The following is an 18,004-nucleotide window of genomic DNA, read 5'->3' on the forward strand; positions in this document are numbered from 1 at the left end:
AGAACACCATAAACCTCAAATTACCTGTAGGTAGCAAAATAATCACCAAGTTCCAACAAAGCTTCTACTGCTGCTTCAAGACTATGAAATAGAAGAGGTTGAAGGACAAAACAAACAAAGACAAAGGTCACAAGTACAATAGTACATGCCAAAAGAGCGAGTGCCAACCAGGACTTGGGTATATTATAGCACCAGCTACAGGGAAAGAGTTCTAGAGTGAGAAGTGGCATCCTTAGAAGAATTTTGCCTCTGGGAGAGAAATAGGGAAGCATGATGCATCTGATTCACAGTGGTGAAGAGAAAATAAGGAGAAGGAGAACAGTTAAGTGTCCTGCAGAATGAAAAATGACCCTAAGCTTTGCTTTGCACTCCCATCACCCATTTATGAAACTGCAGTTCACCAGGTACTGCAAGGTACCTGGTACTCAAACTTTAGTTTGAGGTACTCTCAAACTAAAGAATGCTGTCCAAAGAATGATGGGGTGGGTGGGGGATGGGAATCAAATTTACATGGCACCACTGTTAAAACAGAAAATACGTATTAAAACATTTCAGCTGGTGAAAATCCACCCTGCCAAAAAAGCCCTCAGGAAAAGAACCACACAGTAGAAACATGTAACACAATACTCCAGACTAAGTGAAGTAGTCTCAAACGAAACCTGGTATCCAAAAATTAAAGGAGAGAGATGGATTCAAAAACAAAAACAAAAACCAGGAAATGCAATATAAATTGATAAAACTCAGAAAAGAAGTTGAAGAAAAAGACCAAACTATGTTTGAAATGAAGAATAAACTATAAAATGCTCAAGAGAATAGAATGGAATGGAAATCTAAAGAGGGCCATCCAATGAAAATGAGAGAAAGTAAAAAGGATCTCAGAGAAAAAGAAAGGAAGGACTGGCAAAGGATCTCTAAAATAACTGGGAGCCTGAAAAATAAAAACAATGTAGAACAGAACTTAGGATATACAAGCCAAGAAAACTTCCCAGGAGTAAGGGAAATTTAAGTCTACTTTTGAAGGACCTACCATGTACTTGGAAAAAAGAATAATCAACTCATATTTTGATAAACTGTTAAACTTTAAGGTAAATTGGGCTGATATCATAATTAGGAAGAGCAGCATGCAAATCATGGCAGCAGAATAGCAGCTTCCAGAAATTCAAGGAAAGAAAGTACAGGCCAAGGATTTGACATCTAGCCAAGTTTTTCTTCAGTTGTGACGAGAGTGAATGATTCCATTCTTGAACATTGGAGAACTTATGCAATATTGTAACCATGAACCCTTCTTGAGTTTTCTAGGGAATAAGCTCTATTCAATGAGGAGATCTCCAGCCCAGACAAGCTTCAGCAAAAGGGCTATGAGCACTTAATATATTAAATTATAGAAATGAGGAATAAATGAAACAGGGTGGGGGCATAGGTAGAAGAATAGCATGTTCTATGTGAAATGGAGTAAAGGGAATACACTCAAAAAAGGGAAAGAGGGGGAGTAAAGGAAAGTAGAATGAGATCATGTACTGCTACCCATAGAATGGGTAGGAGACAAAGGATAACATAAAACTGGCAAACCAGGTACTAAATGATTAAGGGCATTAACAAAAGGATAAATACACTAGAACAAAATTACTAACGTTCCTAAATACCAAAGGAAAATGTAAAAGGTAGCAAAACGCACTATTTGGAGAGAACACAGTAAATATTACTTAATACACATAGTTATTATAATAAACTAATTTAGATGAAACAGAAAGCATCATATTAAATATGAATGGACTTAAGTTGCCTACTAAAAAAAAAGATTTTTAAGTTGACTCATAAAACATTACAATTTGGTTTAAGGAAGAATCCATTTGTAGATGCTAAATCTGGGGTGGAAAGTTTAAGAGACAGGATTTTTGCATGGTTTCCCAAGTATCTCCTTATAGATTACATATTAGCTGCAAGGAGATAACCAGTACGTAGTGGAGAAGCTGGGTAACACTTTGACCAGGTTATTAAAGTTCATTTCACGGGTAAGGAGGTTGGAGATATCATGGCCTGTGACTGTGATCCTCTTAGGACACCTCATAACTTAAGTGGTAGTCTAGCAAGGAATACATAGAACTTGAACCTAAAGATAAGGAACATCAGACAAACCCAAATTGCAGACATTTTATAAAATACTGGCCACCTTCAAAAACTATGTCTTGAAAGGAAAAAAGGCTTTGGAACTGTTCAGACAGAATGAATCTGAAGAGTTAGCCAAATGTAATCTGTGATCCTGGATTCAGTTCTTTACTGGATGGGGAGAAATGCATTTTTAGGATTGGGACAGTTAACAAAATTGGAATATTGCAGAAGTACTTTATCAATCTTAAATTTTCCTGAGTTTAATAACTCTGTTGTTTATGTAAGAACATCCTTACTCTTAAAAAGTGACATAGATTAGGAGGAAAAGCATGATATGTAAACATATTCTCAAATGCTTCAGAAAAATACATGATGTGTGTGGGGGTGGGAGAATGGTAAAGCAAGGGTAGCAAAATATTAAAAGTTGGTGAGTCTGAGTAAATTATGGGTGTTTTCTGTGCTTTAAACCTTTCTTTGAATTTTAACTTAAAACAATTGAAAAAGAGAGTGCTAGATACGAACTCTAGCCAGAAATTGGTACACACAGTTTAGGAAGGTAGAATTTGAGTTACATAATTTTCTTACTCTACATACTTCCCCTTGTTTTGTTAAGGTATTGAGTGTTTTACAGTTTAGTTTCTGTTTGGAAAGCTTGACTAATTTGATACCAGTCTATGCTAAGCTACCTATATGGCTGCTTTTTCTGTGTTATGCTTTTACAGGATTTGCCTTTTTCTTGCTTAAACACACTTTAAGGGGAAAAAAATCATTCTGAATGTGCCCCTTTCCGTGACCTCCAGTAAATTGCTTGGTCATGTGGAAAAAACCCCACTGTTTGGTTCTTCCCCACCCCAACCCCAACCCTCAGCCCCCTTGCTTCCTTGGGTTTCTGAGAACAAAATAGGAGATGGCTGAGGTTAGAGGTATTTTGAATATATTTTCATATTTTTTGTTCTTATCCCAAAATGAGCTATACCAAACAATATGTGCATAGTAGTTTGTTGTCAGCTATTTTATTTTGCCAGATCAAGCTCCTTTATTTATCTTTTGAGTAACATGTTCTGAATCAAAAGAAAAATATATTTGAAGATATTTTGTCTTAATGATACAAATTTTTCTTTGTATATAGTAAATATTTTCAGTAGTTCTGATTAGACCATGTGTGAAGAAAAAGCAACAAATGAAACGAGATTATACAGTACAATCTTACATATTGTATTAACTACAATTTGTGAAAAATCGGTGATTAAAAATTAAAAATTTTATGCCCACTGATTCTTCAACAATATTCATACTAAGTTTCTTGCTTCTGTCTTAAGGCTGTATGGAGAAAAGAGAACCACATGGTTCCACTAGGTGAACACTCGAGGAGCTCTCATGCATTTTCAGCTGGAGCAGTATCTGACATGCAGGGAGAAAGTTGCCCAGTGCTTTCCAATCTTTAGTGCAGTGGCGAATTAAGGACTGACGCTAAATATAGTGGTAAATGATGGTTATTAGATTCTTTAGTGTATGGATAGTGTGAATTCTTCAGAGTTCTGTTACTTACTGTACAGTTTATGAATGTCTCGTCTTACAAGAAGATTGAAGTGATGCATGTACTTTTCTAAGAAGTACCATATTTTTAATGTAAAGAGGATCTTTATTTGATTATTTAGCCCAATTCAACAATGTAAATAAAGTCAGTGTAAAAATTAGGTAGAAATGACAAACTGATGTGTAATGCTAGAAAAGACAGATTTCATGCAGAACTAAGGCAATTATTTTGTTGCTCAGTTTTTATAATGACATATTGCTATTGATAATTTTTCTTTCTTTTTGCATTTTGAGTTCCTTGTTTTCTAGCCATTCTACTTCTGACTATTTTGGTAATTGCAAGTTTTTATATTTAGGACTTAGTAATTAACATTATAATATTTTTAAATAATTATAAAATAATTGTTTTTTTTCTTACTAGGAAGAAGCATTGCATGCATTTATTCAGCCAGAGATCCTGGATGGCCCAAATCAATATTTTTGTGAACGTTGTAAGAAGAAATGTGATGCACGAAAGGTAGATGCCATGTAGAAATTAATACTAAGTTATCTGAGATTATTTTCCATATTCAATAGGTCCCTTTCTTTTTAGGGTCTTCGGTTTTTGCATTTCCCTTATCTGCTGACCTTACAGTTGAAAAGGTTTGATTTCGATTATACAACAATGCACAGGATTAAATTGAATGATCGGATGACATTTCCTGAGGAGCTAGATATGAGTACATTTATTGATGTTGAAGATGAGGTAAAATATTTATTCATTTTTTCTGTTAAAAGATATTAATTCATTTTGGTTGGTCATGTGTTTTAGGGAGCTATCTGGGGTAACAACAGTGGTGGCTTTTAGACTATCTTTGTGATAGAAGGTGTTCCTTTGTTCCCATATTTTGTAATGCCAAGTTGTATAAAAAGATCTAGATTTGTACAAGCTTATTTTGTCCACCATAAATTATATTTCAGATATTCTTTTTTGATCAGAATAACATACTCTTTGAAAAGACAAAGAATCTTAAACTCTGGAGTTATTTAATTAGAGCAATAATCTCATGTTTCATAATTTTCTAAGTGAAACAAACTAATCTAGAGATGGGCTGCATTGTGTTTCTGATACAAAATAAACACAGAACAAATATTTAAGTGACAAAATGAGCAAATTAGGTAGCATGGCCTTAATTTCTTATATTTGTCTTAGTGTCTTTTTCAAGGATTAAGGTTTCTGAGTTATTCTCAATTACAATTTAGCCCCTCTAGGGACACCTGGGTGGCTCAGTGGGTTAAAGCCTCTGCCTTCTGCTCAGGTCATGATCCCAGGGTCCTAGGATTGAGCACCACATTGGGACCCCTGCTCAGTGGGGAGTCTGCTTCTCCCTCTCCATCTGCCTCTCCTCCCGCTCATGCTCTCTCTCACTCTCGCTCTCTGTCTTTCAAATAAATAAATAAAATCTTAAAGAAAACAACAGCAAGGAAAGCAAAGTAGACTTGGTCTTTATAGGACTCCTACACCAACAGAGATCAGTCAGTATTGAATTGGGTTTCCACATAAACCTAATACATGCCTTGTAAAAGGGGATCTTTTACAAATAAAACTAGATATAATTTGACAGGAACTTTTAGGAAGTTCAGGAGCCATTTGTGGGGAGAAGAGATGTTCCAGCCTAAAGGAATGTCAGGATTGAGCTCTTTGGACTTAGCATAGAGTTCTAGAGTTGGTTTTCACTTTGAACCAAACTTTGTTGGGGGACCAAGACTGTATGTTAGATGCAGTCCCCACAACAAAGTTTTTGGCAGATGTTGGCGCTTATTATTATATATTGCTTGGTTAATTTAGGAAATTCTGTACAATTTATAAGAGCCGACATCTTAGAGAAGAATTCTCAAGCTTTTTAAATAAAAACATTTTTAGGTGTATATATTAAATATTAAAGGAAAAGGGGGCAAGGAGTTGTTTGGAGATTTCTAGGAAGTAGATTCCTTCAAATAAAACTGGCATGAGAGGGATTTAAAAATCTTGAAAGCATGAAAGAGTATGAAGATTTTTTTGTCATTACAGTTCCACCTCTTGTGCACTAGAATATAAAGTTCTTGAGGATAGGTACAATGTCGTTTTTCTTTCTAATTGTCTGTAATAGCACAGTGATAAATCGAACTTTTTTTTAATTTATTTTTTATTTTCAGCATAACAGTATTCATTATTTTTGCACCACACCCAGTGCTCCATGCAATCCATGCCCTCTATAGTACCCATCACCTCCCACCCCCCGCCCCTTCAAAACCCTTAGATTGTTTTTCAGAGTCCATAGTCTCTCATGGTTCAACTCCCCTTCCAATTTCCCCCAACTCCCTTCTCCTTTCTAACTCCCCATGTCCTCCATGCTATTTGTTATGCTCCACAAGTAAGTGAAACCATATGATAATTGACTCTCTCTCTGCTTGACTTATTTCACTCAGCATAATCTCTTCCAGTCCCGTCCATGTTGCTACAAAAGTTGGGTATTCATCCTTTCTGATGGAGGCATAATACTTCATAGTGTATATGGACTAAATCGAACTTCTTGTTCAAGAAAAGAAATGATAAGATTTGGGGATTTGAGAACAAAAGCTCATTTTGGCACTTAGGTTCTCTGCTTTTATAGATTTTAGTGAAGGAAATGGTAATTTATATTGTTACTTTGTAACTATAAACATAAATGGTTTTTTTTTAATTAATTTATTTTCAGCATAACAGTATTCATTATTTTTTCACCACAACCAGTATAAATGGGGTTTAATTAGAATTCTGACTCACTAATTCATTGTCATTGAATTTTAAGGACATTAATAGAGGTGCTTTTAAATACGCTGTTTTGGTATAATTTTATTTAAGGACTCAAGAGAAGATTAAATTTATTTAAAATAAATACTTATTAATAATATCTGAACTTACATGAAAAACTTACATGAAGTTCAGATATTAATGATATTAATGATATCTGAACTTATATGAACTTACATGTACGTGAACTTAGCATATAGATAAAAAATATTACTGACTATATGTTTTCCCTTTACTTAGCTTATAATTGTAAATAATTATGTTTTATTAAGAAATCCCCTCAGACTGAAAGTTGCACTGACAGTGGGGCAGAAAATGAAGGCAGTTGTCACAGTGATCAGATGAGCAATGATTTCTCGAATGATGATGGTGTCGATGAAGGGATCTGCCTTGAAAGTAATAGTGGAACTGAAAAGATTTCAAAACCTGGACTTGAGAAGGTACCTTTTATAGTTTGTGGGTTTTAGCTGAAAGAATAAGATAATCTCCAAGCTGCTGTTTAATTCTATAACTGTTGTGACCAATAAACTCTCTTTAGGAGAAGTAATTTTTGAAAAGTAAAGATTTGTTTTAAAGCTGTGTTTATGCATATATGTGATCATATTAAACTTTAGGAAAAGGTCCTTATAGGTAGGAGCATGAATTTCTGGGAGACTGAAATGTAGCTACGGAACCAAGCTCGGTGGTGGTGTGGAAAGGGTGCCTAGTGGTCCGGAAACCACTTCTGCCTTTAAAGTCGCACCAGGCCTCTCAATCTTCTATCATAGTTTTCTCAGAAAGCAAAACGAAAGTATTCAGCTAGATCTGTTGATTTAAAAAATTCTGGCTGTGAACTCCTTATGATGAAATAATTATAGAACTGATCTTTAGAGTTAGGGGAAAGCCAGAGCCCTCAGCCTCTCTTCCCTCCCCCATGGCAGCCCTTAAGGCATTTTAAAAAATGGTATAGTTCCATGATTTATAATTTGACAACTACCAAACTTGATAATTTTTATTGTAAAAACCTTTTATGTCACCGTGCCAGTGATTTTTAAGATTTTATCAAACTATTTCTTTCACATTCATATAATCTGCCTTATTGAGGGAAGAAACACAGGTCAGATGTCTTCAGCATGTGTGAATTATGAATCACTAGCCTGAAAACTGATCAGTAATTCAAGTCTTGCAGAGTCATATTAAATAGGTTTTTTAGACAGTATTTAAGAGTGAAGTATCTCTTGCATTAATCTATTTTTAGACCAAGACCATTATTCTAACCACTATCATTGTCTTTACCTTTTAAAATTATCTGTTTTAGGGCAGATAGATGATCATGAATTGCTATATAATGAATAATATAGTGGATACATTATAACTTAATCTGAAAAGCATTGTATTCAAGCATGGGTTGGCAAACTGTTCCCTGTCTGTTTTCCTACATGAACGATTTTTTTATTTTTTTTTTTTATTTTGTTTTATTTTATTTTTTTGGTCTTACTACATACAGTACATAGGACTTCTTACACAGGGTTGAGTAAGAGTGGTAAGAAAGAAAAAAAAAAAAGAGTGGTAAGAAAGGACATTCTTGCCTTGTTCCTAATCTCAGGGGGAAGGTGTTCTATTTCTTACCATTAAGTATGTTGTTGGTTCTAGGGGTTTTTTAGTAGGTGTTCTTTGTCAAGTTGAGGAGGTCTTCCTCTTCCTAGTTTGTTGAGAATTTTTATTATGAATGGGTATTGGATTTTGTGACATGCTTTTTTGGAGTCAGTTGATAGGATCATGTAATTTTTCTTCTTTAGCCTGTATTACATAGATTGATTTTCTAATGTTTAACCCATCTTGAGAGATACCAGATCAGGAGATCACGGTATCACAGATATTACATAAATACATTAGAAGATGTTCTAAATCATTATATCGCTCAGCTCTTTCGCAAAGAAAATGGAATTACTTCGCTTGAATAAAAACAACTGTGTTAATTGGGAGTCCTTGATCTTGCCTGTACATATCAGAACAGTCTTCTATTTAGTACCTGCTTCTAAAATTTCAAACTTTTGGGGTGCCTGGCTGGCTCAGTGGGTTAAATCTCTGCCTTTGGCTCAGGTCATGATCTCAGGGTCCTGGGATTGAGCCCCGCATCGGGCTCTCCCCACTGAGCAGTGGGGAGCCTGCTTCCCCCTCTCTCTCTTTGCCTGCCTTTCTGCCTACTTGTGATCTCTCTGTCAAAAAAATAAAATCTTTAAAATAAACAGATAACATTTCAAACTGTTATTTTCTTTTTACATAAATAACACTTTTTCAGGGCGCCTGGGTGGCTCAGTGGGTTAAGCCGCTGCCTTCGGCTCAGGTCATGATCTCAGGGTCCTGGGATCGAGTCCCGCATCGGGCTCTCTGCTCGGCAGGGAGCCTGCTTCCCTCCCTCTCTCTCTCTGCCTGCCTCTCCATCTACTTGTGATTTCTCTCTGTCAAATAAATAAATAAAATCTTTAAAAAAAAAAAAAAATAACACTTTTTCAGATATGCATAGTTCCAGAGGTTATAACATAATTAAAATGTGAAGGAATGCACTGAATAAAACTGTGATAATATAAAACTATAGATGTAGTGACTTTCCATTTTAATTACCTTAAAGGATACCTTAGCTACCTACAATAGATATCTAGGACAACTAACATGTTATTTTATTGTGTATTAGCAGAGAATAGGAAATAACAAATAAGGATTTTATATTTTTCCCCTTCTCTGAGTTACTCTTTTTTTCCCCTCCTTAGAATTCCTTGATCTATGAGCTCTTCTCCGTTATGGTTCATTCAGGGAGTGCTGCTGGTGGCCATTACTATGCTTGTATAAAGTCATTCAGCGATGAACAGTGGTACAGCTTCAATGATCAGCATGTCAGCAGGGTAAGGACGGGTTGCTTAAGATTATTCTCAGAGACAGGAATATGGGTGTTTCAGATCAACAGCAGTGTTTATTAAAAATGGGAGACTTAGTTTGTTTTTCCTTTTCCTTTCAGTAAATTTCCTACTTTGTTTTCATTGTTACCTCTTTTGTTTTGTTTTGTTTGAGGCTTGCCAAGTGTTTCTAGAGACAGAATGCCAGTTTCTTTTTGGTTTTTTTTTTTTTTTTATCCCTGAGCCGTCATGCGAGCTACCTCGTGAGGAGCACTAGAACTGACTAGCTGGTAGTAGGCACTGATTCTGATTAAATTTTATGAATTGGTAATTGTATGGCCCATTTAAGTCTGCAGTTAAAAACAGGCTTACTTGTTGACATAGAGATAATGGTGTTATAGATTTTACAGAAAGGTAAATAACATAACAACTTTTTAGATAACCCAAGAGGACATTAAGAAAACACATGGTGGATCTTCAGGAAGCAGAGGGTATTACTCAAGTGCTTTTGCAAGGTAAATAACTTCCTAATTTGTACTGTTTATAAATTAATTACAGCTTCTCAACATTTTTTACCGTTAAAGAGATTTAACCCAGGGGTCAGCAAACTATAACCCATGGACCAAACCCTGCCCGCCTCCAGTTTTTGGAAATAAAGTTTTATTGGAACACCATTAAACTTAAGTATTACGTGTTTATCTTTTCCCTCAACAACCGCTAAGTAACTGCAACACAGATGATATGGCCCAGAAGAAATGTGCTGACTCCTGACTTAACTGTAGTAATTGTTCTAGGATACAGGTTTTTTGAAGACTTAACTGTGTTACCAAGAGGAAATGTGGAATCTTCTCAGAATTCCTTCGGGAAGAGCAAAGTAGATTGTCCTTTTGTTTTCTGGAATATTTTAAGTTTGAATCTAAGACCAGTTATGTGGTTTTCTAGTTGTTTGAAACAACAAAAAACTACTTAAAAAAAAAAAAAAAAAATATATATATATATATATATATATATATATATATATTTGGTGCTAGGAAGTGGAACCTTTACAGTCTCCTTTTGGGTGACATTAATTTTTTTTATATTTCTACTAGCTCCACAAATGCATATATGCTGATATATAGACTGAAGGATCCAGCACGAAATGCAAGTATGTTAACATGTAGTTATTTGATTTTAATATGTACTAATTTCTTTTGCAAGTTTTGCAAACCCAGATAACTCCTTTTAAATGATAGGACAGTTAAGTTTTTTTATGCCTAGAAAAATTAATTATAAAGACTGTTATGAGATAATACCACGTGGTAAAAACACTTGGAAAAAAGTTGAAATTTTTTTAATACACTAAGACACAAAATTTGCTCTATATAGAAAAATTGGATATTTATTTGCAGTGAGATTGTATTCAGTGATAACCCCCAGACGTGTGTAATGTTCCTAACTTGCCCTCTAGATGGCCTAGAACAAGTTATTTAACTTTCCTAAATCTTACTTTTCACATCTGTGAAATAGGGATAGTTACAGTATTTTATAGGATTGTAATGAAAAGTTAAATGAGATAACATATTTTTAGCATTTAGCATCATGTCTAATACGTAGTAAAAACTCAAATTTAGCTGTTACTGCTTTTTTTAAATTATGTTTTTAGAGTATTTTAGTATGTAAATGCTTTGAGTAGGGACCCCAAGTGAAGTAAACTTCTGACTTACCACTCTAGAAATGTTTCCAAGAACTAGAATTAATTTTGCTTATTTGCTTTAAAAAGCAAATAAAGTTTTATGATTCTAGTTTGCATCCTTTATTATATGTCAGTTATATTGAGAAGCCCCAAAATAATCCTATATACAAGCATGAGGGTTTGTCTTTTTTTTCCTCTTTTTTACTATTAATTTAAAAAATTGCAGTTCCCCTTTTTTCTTAACACTGACTCCAACTGAAGCAGTATTGTAAATAAGTAGGGGTATGTGAATGTATCTTTAGATATATACACAGGTTATATGTTGCTCACATTCTTTTCGTAATTTTTACAATCATTGTCCTTGATTTCAACATATTTCCTTTGTTTAGCAACTACCATACTGTAAAATCTATTTTATAGCATAATGTTTTTGTTTACATTTTTGTAAACCCTCATTAGATTGTGAATTCAGTTGGTACAAGGCTTAAGACTTAATTTGTCTTTTCATTAATGATAACCCAGAGTCCAGGGTCTATCATATAGTGGCTGCTCAGTAATTTACTATAGAATTAATGGAGGTGAAAGAAAATTATAACAAAATCATTTCAGAATAGATATTTCAGAGTAGTCATTCTGACTTTACAGATAGAGAAACAATACCCCAAAGATTAACTTGTCTAAGGTGTAAGCAGAGTCAGGTTTGTAGTTTGTGTATCTGTGGCACCCAGCATTCGAGATGTTTCCATTAGGACAATAACTCAGTTTTTCTTAATCTACTCCCCTAAACTGTAGTTTTGTGATGAAGCACCAGAGGGCACTCTGTGTATGATATGGAATATTTTTGCAGTTACAGCTCATTTCTAGAAATAGTGGATTTTGACTTTCCATAGGGATGTGATTTTATATATATATTTCTCCTTATTTAATGCCTAGTAATCATCGGTTTACTAAATAGTGTTAGAATCTCATATTGTCACTTTTAATATTTTGAGTTGCATATAAAATTCTGTAAATAGACGGTAGCTAAAGATTGTTTTGAGAACAAAGAAAAGATGAGTATATTAGTAATAATAAATAAATACCATTGTAGTAGTAGCAGTAGCAACAGCATTTATATTACATTTTATTATATCCAGGTAGTTACTGTGTGGGTTAGGTGCTGCTAATAAGCTGAAGAAATTGAGGTCTGGACAAGTAAACTTGCCCTCGGTCACATGGTTTGTGGTGATAAACACAGTTTGAATAGCACAGTTTGATAGCACAGTTTGAAATCAGAAATGATTTTATTTCCAAGTTTCAGAGAGGCTTTTCATTATAGAAGTCCTAATCTACATATTAGAGTTTTCATAGAACCAAGAGATGATATGGATTAAGTATATAACTTTTTAAAATATGAGGCCTAATCATATGCCATTATCAACTACCTCTTCACCCTTGTCTGGAAGAGCTGATGTTCCAAGTTGAGAGACTGGTGTAATTGAGATATATTTTGATGAGAACTGTTGTAGAAGTATATACTATGGGCACATAATAGAATAAAATGAAGTAAATGAAGATCAATTTCCACTGACTCTGTCTTGCCCTGTTTTTATTACGATAGAATTTCTAGAAGTAGATGAATATCCAGAACATATTAAAAACTTGGTGCAGAGAGAAAGAGAATTAGAAGAACAAGAAAAAAGGCAACGAGAAATTGAGCGCAACACATGCAAGGTTAGATTTCATAATTTTACTGTTAATTAAAAAGTGCTATTGAAGTTTGCTTGACTGCAGTTCTCATAACATACTCATTGGATTGATTCTGTAGACAGTTATGCTATCATGATCATTAAGCAATGTAACCAACTATATTACTGAGGTGAGGTATGGTTTTATTTTGTGCATTAAAAAGCACTAACATAAGGGAGCGTCTGGGTGGCTCAGTTGGTTAAACCTCTGTCTTCGGCTCAGGTGGTGATCTCAGGCCCTGCATCGGGCTCTCTGCTCGGTGGGAGGCCTGCTTCTCCCTCTCGCTCTGCCTGCCTCTCTGTCTACTTTTGATCTCTCTCTCTGTGTCAAATAAATAAATAAAATCTTTTTTAAAAAAACAAAAAAGCACTAACATAGGGGCAACTGGGTGGCCCCTTGGGTTAAGCCTCTGCCTTCGGCTTAGGTCATGATCTCAGGGTCCTGGGATCAAGCCCTGCATTGGGCTCTCTGCTCAGCAGGGAGCCTGCTTCTTCCTCTCTCTCCCTGCTTGCCTCTCTGCCTACTTGTGATCTCTCTCTCTGTCAAATAAATAAATACAATCTTTAAAAACAAAACAAAACAAAAACCACTAACATACAGTGATAATACTAAGTGCTGGTAATGTTACAATGATATGAACATTGTCACATTCTGCTATAGAATAATAAACTGGTAAAGACCTTATTGCGTAGAAACGGAGTAGAATTTATCAAGAGCCTTAAGCAAATTTATGTATTTTTATATAATTCTCTTAAGGAAATACCTAATGAGATAACCATGCATGCTGTAAAAATTTTGACCACAAGGACATTTATCACAATATCTTCCAAATTAGAGAAAAATTTGAAACAACCGTGTATAGCAGTAGAAGAATGATTATTTAAATTGTGATACATGCTTATCAAGAAATGTACAGTTGTTACAATTAATGTTTTTGAATTCTTTTTTTGGGAGAGATCGTCACTGTCATTTACTAAGAAAAATAGACATGGGAGAGAATGATCTCAATTATGTTTTTTAAAAATTATGATATTTGGGCACCTGGGTAGCTTAAGTGTCTGCCTTTGGCTTAGGTCATGATCCCAGAGTTCCAGGATCGAGCCCCACATCAGGTTCCCTGCTCAGCAGGGAGTCTGCTTCTCCCTTTCCCTCTGCCTCTTCCCCTGCTCCTCCTCTCTCTCTCTCTTTCTCGCTTGCTCACTCTCAAATAAATAAAATCTTTTTTAAAAATTTACAATATTTTGGTGCCTGGGTGGCTCAATTGATTGAACAGCTTACTCTTAATTTCAGCTCTCGTGATCTCAGGGTTGTGGGATCAAGCTCTGTGTTGGGCTCTGCACTCAGCTGGGAGTCTGCTGGAGATAATCTCCCTCTGCCCCTTCCCTGCTCGCTCGCTCTTGCGCTCTCACATACTCTCTCTGTCACTCTGTCACCCTCTCTCTAAAAGAAATAATTCTTTTAAAAATTGCAGTATTTTGACTATTGGAGGAAAAAATGCTGTGTGCAAAAGAATTACGTTTTGATTCATGACCTGCTGAGGTGATGATATTTTACATTTTCTAGATAAAATTATTCTGTTTGCATCCTGTGAAACAAGTAATGATGGAGAATAAATTGGAGGTTCATAAGGATAAGACATTAAAGGAAGCAGTAGAAATGGCTTATAAGGTATGTTTAATTGCACTGTTGGACAGTATCAACATCTCCGATAACAATATTAACATCTTTTTTAAAATTGTTATTAGAATTAGTAGTAATACAAGCACTTGCAGTCATGTTGATAGCCCATTGATGGCATCTGTCTCTCTCAGAGGTGTAGTTTACACCTCTCCTATGGAACATACTCAGTGGAGTTTGAGAAACTGCTCATTCTGAAAGCCAGTTCAGTTTTGTAGAATAAGAATTAGAATTAGAAACCAAAATATTTGTTCTTTTCATTCATTTAGAAGATATGTATTGAGAACCTTCTACAATTTGCAAATATGTTACTGTTTAGATGTTATAAAGTAAATCAGTAGTATATTGAGATTATTTCTTCTAAGATGTTAACCATGAGAAGGAGACAGCTTTGCCAGAAGTTAGGGGAGAATATTTTAGTAGAGATGACAACATATATAAAAACTGAGATGAGGATGTGGCTGGCATGATCAGAAAACTGAAAAAAAAGGGATATTGTGTTCAGATTGTCTTGAATGAGAATAGCATAAAATCAAATTAAAGACTTTATATGACTTGTATGAGTAGAAGTTTGCAATTCTAAGAATAATGGGAGGTTGTTAGTGGTTTTGAAAGTTGAAGTGAAAGGGAAGCGTTCTTTAATCAGATTGTTCTACATATCATCTGTTATACTTAACAAATTAAAAATATTTTTGCCCTTTCCATATAAATATTAACCGTGAACTAAAAGTCATTAGAGAAAAAAATCATGTCATTTCATTTATAATTTATATATAGAACCAATGAGAGAACTAAAAATAGTACACAAGATAACAGACATTTCTCAAAGGGTAATCCACATTTGATTGTGTGACTGTTGTAATTAATGCCACTGGTCCTCATTTAAACTGTAAACACTTAAAAAAGGGTATGGCTCACAATCACATTTCCAGTACTTTTACCTGGTATGCAGGAGAATCAAAATTTGGATGGGTATGTGGATAAGTAAATCAATGACCAAACAATAAAATGGATGGATGGTTCTGGATTTACCTTATTAAAAGTAAAAATTCTTTAAAGACAGTAGTGGACTCCAAGCATCATCTTTGCAAATAGTAGGGAAACCAAATCAGACTAAAATGAAGAAAACATCTTACCTAAACAGTTTTATGATCAGTGATAACACTAATGGTAGTTTATATTCCAGCAGTTTTTAATGCAGGAAGGATAAAAAGTGTCTTAAAAATAGGAAGTAAGGGGTGCCTGGGTGGCTCAGTGGGTTAAGCCTCTGCCTTTAGCTCAGGTCATGATCTCAGGGTCCTGGGATTGAGCCCCACATCTCGCTCTCTGCCCAGCAGGGAGCCTGCTTCCACCTTGCCCTCTGTCTGCCTCTCTGCCTACTTGTGACTTCTCTGTCAAATAAATAAATATAATCTTTTTTAAAAATAGGAAGTAAAAGTCCATAAGTATAAAGAATCAAACAAACAGAAGAGAGAAATAAACCAGTCCTATGTACCAGAAGGAGAGGTCTAACTTTGGGGAGAGTTGGAGAGTGAATAGAGGTCAGTGGGGACACACACCACGGTTTACTGTTTTTCTTGAAAGTCATATTTACAAACCTTAAATAAGTATGAAATACTTTGAAGTAATCCTGTGTGTCTCCAGGCAGTTCATTTTTCATTAAAGAGATGTTGTGTCCAGAGTACACCATCTACCAGTGACATGAGTTAGAGGGAAATTTGTGACAGAAATTCCTGTGCCCTGAGCTGTAGGTACTGGGGAGGCTCATTTGGAAAGGGAGCTACCTGCACGGGGCAGCTAGAAGGTTATTCAAAAGCAGGTAGGGCTGCTGTGTCCTCTTTAGAATTTGTTTTGTTTTCTCTGTTTATATTTATTTATGTAATTATAAGGAGCTGTGGCCTCTGTGGTGACTCTGCAAGGCATGCTCTCCCCCTGCCCTTAGCAAGAGGTTCAGACCCAAACATGTCAGACACCAATTCTTCTCCATATTGGATTCATAAACAGAAGCCACATACTCTCATTGGTCGTTCTCCCTGAGGTTCCACTTAACGATTATAGAGCAACAGCTTATATTACATTGATTTTGAGTCCATCTAAAGTTTAGAATGTTAACTTTCCTTAAAACCAGAAATATCTTTAAAATTTGTTGGTGCATAAGTTGTATGATTTGGGGGATAATGAAATAATGGTTACTTAAAAACAGCATTTACGTTGTACCTTTAACTTTGATGTCTTTGAGCTCTGATGCAAATCATAAATATAGAGTTTTATTGTTTGTTTGGATATATTGGTAGTGCAATTACACATGAGACTAAAATACCATGCATATTTTTTCTCTTTTCTTGGGTGTCATTTTCTTTTAGATGATGGATTTAGAAGAGGTCATACCCATGGATTGCTGTCGCCTTGTTAAATATGATGAGTTTCATGATTATCTTGAACGATCGTATGAAGGAGAAGAAGATACACCTATGGGACTTCTGCTAGGAGGAGTCAAGTCAACATACATGTTTGATCTGCTGTTGGAGACGAGAAAGCCTGATCAAGTTTTCCAGTCTTATAAACCTGGAGGTAAAGAATTTTATGGCATTTTGAGTTGTACCGAACTTAAAATTTGCTTGAGAAGGTTTTTTGTTAATAGAAATGAATTTAATTTTAAATTTTTATATATTCTTGAGATACAGAATAATTTTGATAGGTTAAGCAATAAGCTTGTGATTAAGTTCTAAATTACTTTCAAAGAGCTATGTACACAAAATTTTTTAAAATAGGGGTTTTTTAAGCTTGTAGTTTTCAGTGGGACTTTCCTCTTTAAGTGCTGAATCATCCTCCTTTCTCTCCTCCTGTTCCCTACTCCTTCTACTTACAGAAGAGATCCTGGTCCCCAAAAAGTATATTCCCATAAAGTCTCAGAAATAGTCTATTTTTCAGAGTCTGCTTAAAGAGGTGGTTTCATAAGTATCACTGCCAACACTCTTTATTTTTCTTCATCCTTTCCGTTTCTACCAGTCCCAGGGACTTCTGCTTTTTCTCTCTTCATTTAATATATCACATTCCTCAGTATCTTGGGAGTTACTTTGTTTGTTTGAGACTGATCTGGAAAGCAGAATACCATGCCCCTACCTATACCCACAGTAGGACTTAAAGAGAGTTACATGTCTAAAGTCTTCCAATAATCACTAAATGTAAACTGTAATAAATGAGGAACAAAGTGTTTAAATAATCTTGGAGAATTCTTACTGTTGTTGTGACCCTAAATCCTTTGCATCGATTATAATTTGAATTCAGACTTATGTTTTCTACTTTTATTCCTAAAAATTGAACTTACAAAATCTTTTTCTACTCTTCCAAATACCTTTCCTCTGTGGATTCTGTATACCCCTCTTTTTAAAAAAATTTTTTTCAAAGCATCTCTTTTCAAAGTACATTAAGTATGGCATTCTTTTAAGGGCTCCATCAGTCAGACTCTGCTCTGTTTGTAAGGAGTTCCTTTGGAGCATTTCCTTGCAGATTATTTTTGGGCTAGATAGCAGAAATTATGAGTAAAGTGTAACACAAATCAGGAATGAAACCACTTTTTAACAAGAAAACTCT

General features: G+C 35.1%; 1 protein-coding gene across 4 annotated transcripts in view; it reads left to right on the forward strand.

Annotated features, from left to right (window-relative positions):
• The window catches only part of USP47 (ubiquitin specific peptidase 47), a 112,551-nt gene that overhangs the window by 74,884 nt on the left and 19,663 nt on the right, over window positions 1–18,004 (forward strand). For all 4 annotated transcript variants that reach the window (XM_059136307.1, XM_059136316.1, XM_059136295.1 and 1 more), the window contains 9 exons: window positions 4,067–4,162; window positions 4,238–4,390; window positions 6,730–6,897; window positions 9,208–9,339; window positions 9,769–9,845; window positions 10,422–10,477; window positions 12,606–12,718; window positions 14,297–14,401; window positions 16,774–16,981. In XM_059136307.1, coding sequence (XP_058992290.1) covers window positions 4,067–4,162; window positions 4,238–4,390; window positions 6,730–6,897; window positions 9,208–9,339; window positions 9,769–9,845; window positions 10,422–10,477; window positions 12,606–12,718; window positions 14,297–14,401; window positions 16,774–16,981 — 1,108 coding nt within the window. The remainder of the gene's footprint in view (window positions 1–4,066; window positions 4,163–4,237; window positions 4,391–6,729; window positions 6,898–9,207; window positions 9,340–9,768; window positions 9,846–10,421; window positions 10,478–12,605; window positions 12,719–14,296; window positions 14,402–16,773; window positions 16,982–18,004) is intronic.

Source organism: Mustela lutreola, chromosome 1 (genome assembly GCF_030435805.1).
Source record: "Mustela lutreola isolate mMusLut2 chromosome 1, mMusLut2.pri, whole genome shotgun sequence".
NCBI lineage: Eukaryota > Metazoa > Chordata > Mammalia > Carnivora > Mustelidae > Mustela > Mustela lutreola.